General features: G+C 38.5%; 1 protein-coding gene across 2 annotated transcripts in view; it reads left to right on the top strand.

The window, feature by feature from the left end:
* The first annotated feature begins 184 nt into the window (after window positions 1-184).
* The window catches only part of cep104 (centrosomal protein 104), a 34,319-nt gene continuing 21,189 nt past the window's right edge, over window positions 185-13,314 (top strand). For both annotated transcript variants that reach the window (XR_534025.2, XM_008413098.2), the window contains exons 1-11: window positions 185-387; window positions 828-944; window positions 1,771-1,944; window positions 2,312-2,450; window positions 2,833-2,895; window positions 4,889-4,971; window positions 5,571-5,739; window positions 9,772-9,927; window positions 10,046-10,270; window positions 10,972-11,187; window positions 12,231-12,398. Coding sequence is in view for 1 of the 2 variants with exons in the window: in XM_008413098.2 (XP_008411320.1) it covers window positions 832-944; window positions 1,771-1,944; window positions 2,312-2,450; window positions 2,833-2,895; window positions 4,889-4,971; window positions 5,571-5,739; window positions 9,772-9,927; window positions 10,046-10,270; window positions 10,972-11,187; window positions 12,231-12,398 (1,506 nt within the window). In the remaining variant the exon portion in view is untranslated. The remainder of the gene's footprint in view (window positions 388-827; window positions 945-1,770; window positions 1,945-2,311; window positions 2,451-2,832; window positions 2,896-4,888; window positions 4,972-5,570; window positions 5,740-9,771; window positions 9,928-10,045; window positions 10,271-10,971; window positions 11,188-12,230; window positions 12,399-13,314) is intronic.

Here is a 13,314-nt window from a genome sequence, read left to right as displayed (position 1 = left end):
AATTTTTTTTTTCTTTGAAACAGTGTAAGTTGTATAAAAAGATTTCTTTCATTTTTTTTATCTTGTGGTACACACTCCTTACCGGTTGGTGTCGGTAAGTTCACGTTACTTTTTTTTTTTGTTGCCTACCGCCAATAAATCTCAAGAAGAAGTGCGAGTAGGAAGAAGAATCCTTTGAGGCTCACCTACTGCGCATGTGTGAAAAGCGTGTTGTCATCGGTGGTTATGGAGATGAGATGGGAGTGCGATCCTTTATTTATACGGTCATGTTGCTGGTAAGATGTCTCCAAAACCCCCAGAAGAAGGTCTTTATACATCTAGCTGTGCGCTTACAACGAGTTGTGAATAAAGACTCGCGACTGTCGGTCTTATTCGCATTTTAGTCGGGTAAGTCTTCTGTACAATACAGGTAATGTTAGACTAGATGACGTTTGCTATGTTGCAGATGAAACAATTTTAACACGTTTAAGTCAGCAAAAACGTACCGTTTATTGTGTTTAACAATGTTATCTATAGCCAGTCTATGTTGCCTTCATGAAGAGAAGTTATGCATGTAAATGTCACGTTTTGGTATGCAGCTGACAAGCTAGATACACTTTCCTGTCAACCCAAAAGTTGTCTTTCTTTTATGTTTCCTAATGTATTTACACAATTATGAAATTCATTGAAATATGTTAAATGTAAAGATAATTTTATCAAATTATTTGAGCCCAACAGAATTGTTCAACCAACACTTTACACGTGCAGGTTTAGACTGTTTCTTTTGTTTATATTTTAGTAACTCTTTTGAACAAAAATAAAAAAAAATATATCTTGGTGTCTATCAGAGGAATGCCCAAGAAGACGGAATTCACTGCGGTCACCTCTTCAAGTCATGAGGATAATTTCAGTGCCAAGGAGCTGATGGTGCATGCACCCACTGTCAGTGGTTGGAGATCCAGCAGGTAATTAAAACCAGGGGGTCTCTTTTCAGAAACGTAGTTAATCTCTGATGTATTTTTCATTTAAGCAATGTAGGCCTTAAAGCATAAACCTTAGATTTTGATAGTGCGGTATGGGTTCAGAAACCTTGCTCATCTTTTGCTCCCTATGAAATAAAATTGGTCTTGACCTGCTATATCTATCTACTTTTAAAATGAGTTAGTACCTACATGTGTTAATGGTAACTAAGAAATCTAATTTGTTGGTTTGATTGCCGAATAAAACCATTTGTCTACTATTTAAGATTTAGAACAATTAAAAGTAGATTCTGAATAGAGTTGTCCCTTATGTATAAAGAGTGAAGAATAAAAGTACAGTTTGCAGCCCATTGACAAAAGCAGTAAACAAAATGAATATTTCTTGGACTCTTAATCCCATCCGGTTCTGGAAATTATGTAGAGAGTTTTCATCAAAAACTGGAACAGACACATGTCCAAGCAATGTGCTTGGATACACCACTGTGTAAACAGTTGGCGTTATCACTTGTGATTTACCTCACTGTCAAGTCAGCAGTCGTCTCCATGATTAGCCCTTAAAATATTACAATATAATGTATAAGTGGGTTTCACTTTTTACATTGAAATACTGTTATTGCTATGAATTTCCATCTCGGCGGTAGACACTGTAAAATTCAAGATGATGATCATTCAAGCTATCATATTTGTTTTCTTAAAAATATGTTGACATAAGGCTTTGTTATTTATATAACAGCATGTCGTTTTCTCAAGTTGCTCTTTAATCTACCTTTTTAACGGAGCCTAATATTTATATGTATCAAAATTTCTGCAGGCTGTGTTCGTTTCCTCAGCACCTCACCCTTCAACTGGTGGAGAGATGTAGAATAAGAAAGTTGCAACTGCTGGCTCACCAGTACATGATCCCAGCCAAGGTTGAATTTCATGTTGGTGACAGCCTGCCTGAAGCCAGCCCTCCAGGCTTACCTGGACAATTTCACAGACTTGGGTAAGACCTCAGAGTTAGTCTGGAAAAATATTATATGAAAACGGTGCGACCATTCTATCACAGTAAATGTGGAAATGTGGACAGCTGATGCACATCAGCATTACATGATGATCACTCACTGGGAAATCATAATGAATTTATTGGTTGAATGATTGAGAAAAATATTAATGAATTGACATTTAATTGTCAATTCACTTAACAATTAATGAATTGTACCATAATCTCACCAGTAGATTAGAAAGTTGGAGTCATTAAGGTTTTTTTTTTCAGCTGCCAAGATGGTGGAGTTATAACCTTTAATAAACCTACCAGCACCTGCTCAAGGTATGATCTAATCTAAAATAACAAAGTTGCACTTTTTCAACAGGTATGTGTCTTTATCGGATAACGAGAAGACCGGCTTCAAAGCCCGGGAGCTGAAGTCGGTGCATGTTGATGCCGTCGGAACGTATCTGAGAATAACTCTCCACAGGAACCACGCCAACCGTTACAATCGCTACAATCAGGTAATCTGTTGGGGCATTTCTCCCAGATCAGAAACAAAGCTACTGGGGTGGCTTCAGGTTGGTTTTCATTTTGGTTCTCTACCAGAGGTAAATTTTTTTGCACAGTATCTTTTTCTTTTCTTAAAAAAAATGCCTGATTTACTGATCTAAACTGCTGTAGTTGAGGCCTGCAGTATTTAAGATTTAGCTTTTTTTGGAAACCTCAGTAACGAGTTAATGGAGTAATTTTGGGAGGTGGATCACTCCTGGAAAGACTCACAAATTTTTCATGTTTCCTTCATTTGTGGAGAATGGCTCAATGTGTTTCATTTGAGGCCAAAATTCCCCAAAAAGGACTTTTTAATTCTTCTCAAACTGATGTCAATAAATTTAACTTCTTCAGGTTGCACTGGTCGCCATTAACGTTCTGGGAGATCCTTTGGATAGCATTGCACATCACACAGGGGTAAGTGAACAGTCTCCTCATTTCACTCTGTGCTGAATTTACATTTGCAAAGCAGAAGGGGGGGATGTTGAACTGACTTTGGACTCTCACCATTGACTGGTCGGGCAGATTTAATAGATTTTTTTTTATTCAACCTTAGACCAAACCCTTGACACATTTCAAATTTTAATTTTGCAACATTGCATAACATTAACATAATGTTGGTCAGTTTAGCACTTTTTCTTTTTTTAACTTAACACCAGAAGCCATTAAGTTTGAGATATTCCGTTTTTGTTTTCACAAGCTGAAGTAACTGCAGATAATTGACAGAATACAGCAGGATGTTGGTGAAGGGGACGCACAAAATCAAGACTCGCACGACCTATTCAAATGAGTTATTAAGTTATCATTTAATTTTCAAAGTATTTATTGTTGGCTCTGGCCCAACTAAACTCCACAAGTGCCCAAACTTATTTGTACAAGTGTTTATGTATGTCATCCGTGTAGTAATGAGACACAAAGAGAGGGCACTATGTAATCACACAGGAGACCTTCAGTTGGTGAGTGTAATCAGAGAGTCCTGCAGATGGACGGCTCCTGGAGGAGCGAGACTGCCTTAAAACACACACACGCACGTACATGCAATAACACACAGAAACGCAAGGAAAGCGTGGACTCCCCTCGCACAGATTCCAGTGAACAAGCCGTGCATTGTTGCTTCTCTAATCCCGCTGAGCACCTTCATCACTGCAATCTTCTTGCCTGTTGGCCACAGCTGGGGCTCCTGGATCTGCTTTATGTTTGTTCTGGACATTGAAACTGTGATGTAAATATGTAAAACGAGGATTATTTACTTCTTGGTTGAACTAAATTTGATTAAGAACATCTCATCTCTACCTTGTCTAATGTCAGCACTCCTTTCTTTAGGAGTGTTGAAGTATCATCATTTACAAAATAATGCAGAGTTGGCACTTAGAGCAACTTTGCATTAAAAGTGTCATTATTTATCGAATTACACGTCATGACAACAGTCATAGACATTCATAAAGCCTCCTTCATGCTCATGACAGGTGTTATGTCATGTTTATCACAGTGTCACATCAGTCTTATTCACACCCCGTCAAATAAAGTGTTACCAAAATGGCTTCTGACACAGCAACATGCTCCTCTACTTTACATTAAGCGATTACAATCTTTTCCTTTATGTTCCTTCACACAAAACAGTGGCCTTCAAAAACTTTGACTAGACCTGATGTTGTCACTTAAAGCTTTACTGGAAAGTTCTTATTCTAACTTTTTTTCTAGCCAGCAGGAAGTGCTGCATGACGATAAACTTTGTTCCATGTCATGACAGCAGCTTTTAAGCTGAGATATCGGAAACATTTCAGCAAACGCTGCTTTGTTTGTGTAATTATTAGCTTTCAAAGCATTTGAAGGACTGAGTAGGGATCTGTGTGTGTGTTTACCACTGCCAATGCCACGGACATTTTCTTACAAAACCACAAACTTCAGTTTGTTTCATTTGGATTTTATTTGATCGACCAAGATAAGGCAGTTCATGATTGAGCAGTGGAAGCAAAAAATGCGTTGTTTTCAAAATTTGTTACAAATGCATGTAAAACAAGAAAAGCGTCCCACTGAGTCAGTACTTTGCAAAACGTCTTTTTGTTGTAGTTCGAACATTTGAGTTTGCATTGGGAATTAGATTTTCCCATATAGAGATTTATAATTTTTCCATTCAACATGCTCAGTCTGATTGAATGGAAAGTCATGGTGTATCATGAACGCCAATTTTCAAGTAATTCAACAAATTTTCAATTGCATTTAGGGCTGAACTTTAATCCGTAAATACACCTTATGTATTAAATCCTGAGTTTGACACTCAGGGTTTGATGTAAAGCCTTTGTTGGATTAAATTAGGGTTCTCTGACAGGGAAAACTCAAACCTTAGCCCTGCACAATACAGAAATAAGTGTGCAGCCAATCCACTTGTGTAATTTGTCCATCTGTTTAGCCCCAGCCAAGCAGAGACCAGCTGATTGAACTGTCCCTCAACAGTACCCAGCAGGAAGCTGCCCTGGACACGACTTTCATGGGGTGAGGCTTGGCCGTTGAACCCTGGTTTCTTTGTCTTGTGACAATAACACAGTCCACCAAAACCATTCAGTCTGGGAGACAACCAGTAAGCCATTCAGGGTCACACACGTTTGAGGACAATGCAGGTAGTTTTTTTGTGCGAGGAAACAAAACCCATCTTTGAAATATATACAAATATACTTACTTCTTAGCCTTTTAATCTGTGTAAATGATACAATTAGATTGTTTTTACATACTTTGATCAAGAATTGTACAGAAACCTTCTGAGGATTGTGATAAAAATAAAGTACAGAAAAAACATTTACATCAGAGCGCTGCAACAAGCAACCCTGTCAAATAGAGAATCATTTACTATATTTATCACAGACTGTATGATAAATACATTTTCTATGAGTACTCATGCTGTTGTTGCATGCGTTTGATCATAAATTAAATTTCTGTGGGATTACCGGTGCAATATTACCTGTGGAGATGCAACTTTTTATACAAGTGATCTCAGGCTTTTTTTAACATTCTTTACCAAAGAGCTATTAATTGATAATAACGTAAACTGGATTCCTACTCCAATCATGGATTTTCATGCTTTCTTTCACATTCAGCAAATGTTTATCAATCTCCCAATTTGATGATTTGGCCTTCGACATGTACCAGGACCCGGAGGTCGCTCACATCATTCGTCTCTTGGACCAAAAGAAGCAAGCCGTTGTCCGACAGGAGAACTTTGAGGAGGCCAAGAAGTTGAAGCAAGCCATCGCAGACCTTCAGAAGGTAGATTCAATTCCCTTTACATTAAGTAGAAGAAGTATTCGCAATGCAGTCAGAATGTTATGCATGAAATTCACAGAGTGTAAGAGCTTGGAGTGAAAATATCTTAACGGTAAATAAAAGATTGAAAGAAAACCGCAGGACACAATTTTCTTTTTTACAGAAAAGCAACACACTTTTACACTTTTTCACAGTAATATAATGTTAGTATGATAAAATTCTTTAGAACTTTTATCCATTGATTTTGGATCGTTTTGATTGTTATTAATAACATTTAGCAAATTAAAAGAAGCTTTTCTATCTAGCCAATAGACAGTTTTTGGGAATAAGTAATTCTGTGTTTTTCTCTCTCTTGTAGCTATTTGTATACTCATATAAACGCACACACATATGCGCACGTATGTATATACACAGCTAAGGTTAAGGAAAGGACACACTGGAACGCCCTCTTTAGGGCGTAGCTTAGATAGAGGCCTGCAAAAGGAATCAGAAACTGTTGCTAGGTCCCATTTGCTGTGTTGTCCCTTAAGGAAAGCATGGTGATGGGCCAGCGCTGCATTTTGGTCTTTATAAATGGAATTGATGAATTGACTATTCAACCTCATAAACTATGGACCTAGCGCAGAGCAACAGAATGAGGAAGAACAGCGGTGCAATAATCTGTGCTCCATTTACCTCTAGAAAATGATTTGTATAAAATCATTTTTACTGTCCAACTGCATCATTGGTATTGTTCTACGCCACAAAGACATCAGACCTCGTTGGTGCAACTTATGTTCTTGGACCAATAACAGAGTCCTAGTATTACATTAAGCAACAGGTCAGAAAATGAAAACATGTTTTAAAGTAATAAATAAATCATTTATATCCATGTATGACCAGCTAGACCTTTTCACATCAACTCATTATGTTTTGTCTCCTGAAAATCTAAATTATTCTGCAACTTTGTCTCCATTTGTAACAGAAGCTGTTAAACATTGTTCAGATACCTGCTACAGTCCTTCTTTGTGTTCAGTGTTACCATGCAGACCATGAATTCTTAACGAGCTCGACAGCTGCTGTCAGGATACCTGGCCAGTGTGTGTCCTACTCCCAGTTGAAAGGCCTTTTGTAACCAGATAACACACAGTCTTACAAGTGCTAGTCGCTTGTTAGCATAGCACTTTAGCATTGTGGACACAAGTTAGTCATGCTGAAAATCCCCTGTCGTCACACCCTCATGACGTCGGAATTATCCATTTTGTAGCATCTTAGGATATATGAATAAAACACACAACAAACTGACTTGCTCCATTTCTTCCATCAACAAAAATTCAGTTTATCACAGGAGTGTTTTTTAGAAATGAAACGATTACAAATTAATAAGAGCAGATGTGTGTTTTTCTGTCTCCAGGAGTGACAGAACTCCTAAAACCTCAGACACTCTGAACGTTTTCTTCAGATGCATTTAGAACCGATCCTTCTTGTAGTGAGTGAGGCTTGACTGTAGACCTGTGAAGACCGTGTTGGCTGGCACCTAGTTAGCAACTTTATTCACCTCGAAGGAATTTCCGTGCGTAGAAATTTTGTGTCCAACTCACTGGAAGCTGTTGTCGAGTTTCCACACTGTAAGTCTCAAAGTTTTAATATCTGGCACTCCTGCTTTTTTTCCTGAACCAGGGCTGGAGTATCATCTGAGGCATTTGAACTGGCCATGTGAAGATACATTTACATTTCTACAAATGTTTTGTAGAAAGAAAACATTTCAACTTTAGCCACCGAGGTGTACTAATAAGCATTTAAGTTAGACATTAAAAAACGTAAGATGCATCGGACAACTGAGCCCAATCTAATGACTTATTCCAATATAATGAATGGAAACCTCCATTGAAAACTATTCCCAGACCAAGTAAGATGTAGAGCAAAACATATGATAAATGTTTTAGCGTCTATAAAAAATTTACTCTACATCTTTTTGTTTAGTGATTGATCAAGTCCGGAGACGGGCGAACCAGTACAAGATTCTCTAAATGTGATGGATGCCCTTCGTTAAAAAATACCACAGTATTATAATGCATGCATGCAAAAAAACAACAACTTGCATTTAGGATATATTGTTTCATTTAAAACTGAGGAGAAACAATTATTGGTAGTGCAGCTAATATAGTTCAACACTAATTATTGACGTTTTATTAGTGGTATTTAAAACAGACTTATTTTGATACAGAGTATTAGCTGGATATTTAGTCAGGCTGTCTGCTCGGGTAGCTAAGCTGAAATTGGCTACTTAACAGACAAGCCACTCTGAAATGCAGTGAGAGCGACTGTCTGAATTCCCTACATGCTCATCCAGGAGGAGTGAATGCTGCAAGTCAGTGACTTGATTTTTTTCTGTTTCCTTTTTACCAATTTGAATCATAAACTGAACTTGACTGCGTTGTTAAATAACCAGGATCCGTTGAAATAGATGCAGATTGGTTTGAATTGACTCTTTTTTGGTAAAGTGTTTTGAGATTGTATGTTATGAATTGACACGAAATATATAATGTCTGTCGTCTCATTAAAGGGATTTTTAAGCACTGGAAAAGTGTTATGACAATTTTGACACCTGGTTCCAACCTACATGTGGTCCAGACCAGAAGATGTTAACACAATAATAGAAATGCAATGTTGACTAGCAAAACAAGTGTTTCAAGCTGCATAGGAAGAGAGAAGGAGGGGTATTTAAGCCCCTAATGATTTAAACCCTTGGAAGAAATGGGTTTAAATTAAGATTTTAAATTAATCCACATGTTTCTCCTGATGTTGATGGCAAGGAGCCCTTCCAGCGTCAAAGACATCAATCAATAAATCAAATTTTATTTGTATAGCACATTTCAACAGCAAGGCATTTCAAAGTGCTTTACATAATTAAAATAAAAACAGCATGTGACATTAAATAAACAGTGAGAAAGAGAGATTAAAAAAAAAAAGATAAAAACATTAAAACCTGCACCCCTTTAGGACTTCGGTTAAACGTTGTTTAACTGGGATTCTAACCCTCTGGGACTTTAGTCAAAAAACATTGTTTGACAAGGACTCCAACCTCTAGGTTTTTAGTTGAAACGCCGTCAACTGGGACTCTAAACCCCATAGGACTTTAGTTAAACGTTTAACTGGGACGTTTTCCAGGGGTTTTTACATCATTAAAACGTCAAAAAGAAATAAAAAGACATTAAAAACATTAAAGACATAAAAACATGAAAGACATCAAAACCCACACTCTAATCCTAATTTAGCCATAAACAACTCTAAACAGGTGGGTTTTAAGTTGAGATTTAAAGGCACCCAGTGTTTCAGCTGTTTTACAGTTTTCTGGAAGTTTGTTCCAAATCTGTGGTGCATAGAAACTGAATGCTGCTTCTCCTCGTTTGGTTCTGGTTCTGGGGATGCAGAGCAGAACCAGAACCAGAAGATCTGAGGGATCTAGACGGTTGGTACAGCCATAACAGATCTTTAAGGTATTGTAGTGCTAAACCGTTCAGTGATTTATAAATTATCAGTATTTTAAAGTCTATTCTCTGAGCTACAGGGAGCCAGTGTAGGGACTTTAAAACTGGTGTTATGTGCTCTATCTTCCTGGTTTTAGTGAGGACGCCTGACCAAAAATGCATAATACCTGCTAAAAGTTGGTCAACAAATAAAAAACGGGTTTGGTTGATTCCATTGATTGTTGAGAAGGTCATTACTGAATTACTCAACATTACAAATCAATGTAGATCAAATATGTTTTTTTTATTCCCTCCTTATATTTTGCATTCATTAGACAGGTTGCATTTTCTGTCAAAAAAACATTTCTTGGTTGACTGAAAATAATTTTAAATCTAAATCCACCAGGGGTATCAATACTTTTGGGCTAAACTGTGCAGGCTTTAATTATGCTTTTTATAATATCTTAACAGTTCAATAAAATAGTTATCCAATCTGAAACCAATTGCATTGTATAAAAAAATGTCTCTCTTTATGAACTTTATAAACATGCTGGAAAAGTCTCAAGGTGGTTTTGGGCTCTTCCAGGTTGGAGAGCGTTTGGCTCGATATGATGTGGAGAAGAAAAGTGCGATTGAAAAGGAGAACTATGACCTGGCCAAGACGAAGAAGGAGCTCATGGACGAGTACAGGAAGAGCGTCTACCTACAGCTGGAAGTTCACAACCTGCTGGACATGACAATGGTCAGTCTCAAGCAGTTAACCACGCTCCAGCTACACAGTCGAGACCAGTGGATTGTGATGGGAAACAAAGTTTTTAGAGTTTCCATAAATGATTCTGTCTCTTTCATGGTGTCATCAGATCACCAAGACCTCAAATTTGACCTCGGCTCAATGTCCTCCACTTCCTCTGCCTTCTCCTGCTGATGGTTCAGCCCCCACCAAGCCCCTGTTGTCCACAGATGACATTAAGGAGGGGAAGAAACTAAGCGCTCATAGTCAGCAAACAGCCACACAGACTGTTGTACCCACACCTAGCAGTCAGCCCGACAAGTCTGTCACCCCTGCTTCCCTCCCTACCGTTAACGTAAGTATTTTTTCACATCGAAATTGTTAATTAGCTTCTAGGGAAAAAAAATCCTCTATGAAACCATTTCCTAAGAGGATCAGTGTTTTCTTTAGAATAAACCTGCGGTGTTTTCTTCTTTACACACACATTCCTGTAAACATACCAAAGCTCAGAAGCACCTTTGGAACATGTCTCCTGACTAAACCTGAGCAGTGCTTGAACCCAGAGCACACGGGGAGATTATGACCAGCAGGGGCCTTTATGCTTTACTCACCACCTACTAAGACCGGACCTGCTACAGGTTTGGGTTTCACTATTTAATTAAAAGCGTGCAACAGTTGGCTGACTCTGGCGGCTGCCAACCTGGGCTCAAGGCAGTGCTTTGAGACTATTGTTAAGCAGTAGGCTGTCAGTTGGCCCAGAGGCACAAAACGCAGAACTTTCTGGCTCGAGCTTTGGTTTGTATCGAGGGTGGCAAACAGTCATTGTTGTTCGAATGTTGAATGATACTGAGTCTCTCCGGTGTTCAAATGCTAAAGTTGTTTGCAGAGATTACATTTTGACCTTTTTAGCCCCGAGACAGACAGGCTTCTGAGAAATGCATTCGGTTTTAAAATATTTTCATTTTGTAGAAAATGAGGGACAAAAATCGAACGATAAAATACTTTGAGGCGTAACATTTCAGCTGAAATGTTTATGTTTTTGCTTTCTGCTGACAGATCACCGGCATGCCTTATGATGAGAGGCCCCTGCCGGCACTTCAGCGAAAAGATAGGGCGGTGGAAAGCATCCATTCACCATCAGCGGGGAACTCCCCTAAATCTGACGTGTTGAGGTCTCCACGTGGTCCTGACCTGAGTGGAGAGCCAGAGCCCCTGACAGAGAAGGCTCTGAGAGAGGCTGGCCTTCCTGTTGAGGCCTTTGGAGAGAGTCTGGTAAGAATGTCATGAGTGCCATAGGCTGATGTAACAGAAATTTCAGTGACCCTTTTAGTTTTAGCTGATGAGAAAAACTTGCTTTGGTGTTTTTAAACCGTCCCCCAGAATGGCACCTTGAAAGAATATTCAGATTTTGAGCTTTTCCAACTTTTATCACTTAACAACCAAACACCTTTTTGTATTTTTTTGTGATTGAGTCACGCAAACTTGTGCGTAGAGGTAAAGTAAAAAAGCAAAGAAAACATTTTGGCCAGCTGGAAAGTTTTTCAGGATTTCCTTGCATTTAGCTCTGTCCATTTTCCTCTACTCTGACCAGCTTGCTTGTTACTGCTGAAAACCATCCGAACGGCAGCATGCTCCCTTTTCAAAATGGGATATTGACGTTTTTACGGTGACAAAAGCTTAAGAGATAGTAGTTCTTACAAGGCTTCAGCTGTTTTTTGAAATCAGAATTATTACGGTCAAAGTTTGTACATGCCCTTGCTGTACAAACAAGGGCATTATTGTGCTGACATCAGCCCAATAATCATAAAACCTCTCCTGCCTTCTGGAATCATTCACATGAAGCTCCCATTAAAAGGATTTCTGATTATAAAGGATGGGGAGCTTACTTATTAATGAGTACTTTTTTCGACACTTCTGTTTTGGTATTTTTAGGGCTTATGGTCTTACACGTTTGATTAGCTTGACGATCAAACATACACTGTGTTTACAATCCAGCAACGTGCAATTGTTTTTTTTTCTTTTCCATTTTAAGTTTTTGATCCATGGTGTATGTAGTGCATTATAATCGATGTAAGAAAGAACCATAAAAGGTGAAACATGAGAGAAATTTCAAAACATTTCGTACTATCATTACTTTGTGTTCTTTCTGGAGTTTCCTTGTTACCCATCAGCTGTATTTTTAAATCATTCCTGTGAAGAAATGCATTTAATTTAAAATAAAGGGTACCACTGTATGATATGGTTGATAAAAAGCATATATTTTATGGATAAGAGGCAGTGCATCTACGATATTAATGAGAAACATGCTTCCTCAGGTGGCTGGTGCATATTCTAAGACCTGGTGCTACAGAGAAGACGCGCTGCTTACTGTGCACAACAAACTGCTGGAAGTAAGCGCCGCAGCGCCCAAAGACGAGCTGAGAAACATGATCAGAGCAGCAGTCTTTCTGGTTAAGAAGGCCCTTCTGGATAAAGTTTCATCTGTGAGTCAATTTACTTTAAAGAAGTTTGCGTTGATACAAAAGGCAACTCTGTTAAAAGACAGTGGATCATAGAAAAGGCAGTATCTTAACAGGCAGTACATTAATAGCAGGGCTACATTATTTGAATAGATTCCACAAAATCATTTTTGCACAACAAAACAAAGTACTGATTTGTTAATTAGTAAACTAAGTGCCAGTTTACGACTAAATGTACATAAAAATAGTGAAACCAAAAACAATAATGTTACTTATTCAACATTAATTATTGTTAGAAATGGGCCTGCTAGTATATTGGCCTTAGCAGCTCTAACCAGGTTCTAAAGTTCCCCAAAAACCCGGTCAGAAGGTGAGCCTGCCAGCAGTGCACACCAAAGGAAAACTGGATTCTGGAGCAGAGACCCCACCTCTGCTGTCTGCCATCTGTCTTTCCCCTCCCTCCTTTTTCTAACTCCGCGTGGCAAAGATGAGAGGCGCCGGATCGGTCATGCTCCACAAGCGGCTGCTGGTGGATTTGTTGGGCAGCACGCAGTATTATAAAACCTCTATATGACAGGAGAGGGGGGCAAAAAGATGATACTAGATTGCGAGAGATTATAACATAAACGTTATGTCATTAAAGACATTTTTCAGTTCTTTGTAAATCTCTAAAAAGAACTGGTTATTGTTGAAAACATACTTGTGTATTGGTTGAAGTAGCTACTTCTGCCTTTACGCTAGGACTAGACAATAAATAAATAATTATACATATTGCGTCAGACACGTGATCAATATCAATATGTCCAATAATTTCACTGAACTCCGATTCAGAAACGCACAGCATTCTGGGGGATGTAGGCAGAGGACAGGCTTTTTATAGCCACTCAACATCTCACGGCTTATAAAGTGCCATCAAATAACTAGCTTGCTCTTTGTTTAA

The sequence above is a fragment of the Poecilia reticulata genome, linkage group LG7 (genome assembly GCF_000633615.1).
Source record: "Poecilia reticulata strain Guanapo linkage group LG7, Guppy_female_1.0+MT, whole genome shotgun sequence".
In the NCBI taxonomy this organism is placed as follows: domain Eukaryota; kingdom Metazoa; phylum Chordata; class Actinopteri; order Cyprinodontiformes; family Poeciliidae; genus Poecilia; species Poecilia reticulata.
This window is presented reverse-complemented; position numbering and strand designations above follow the sequence as displayed.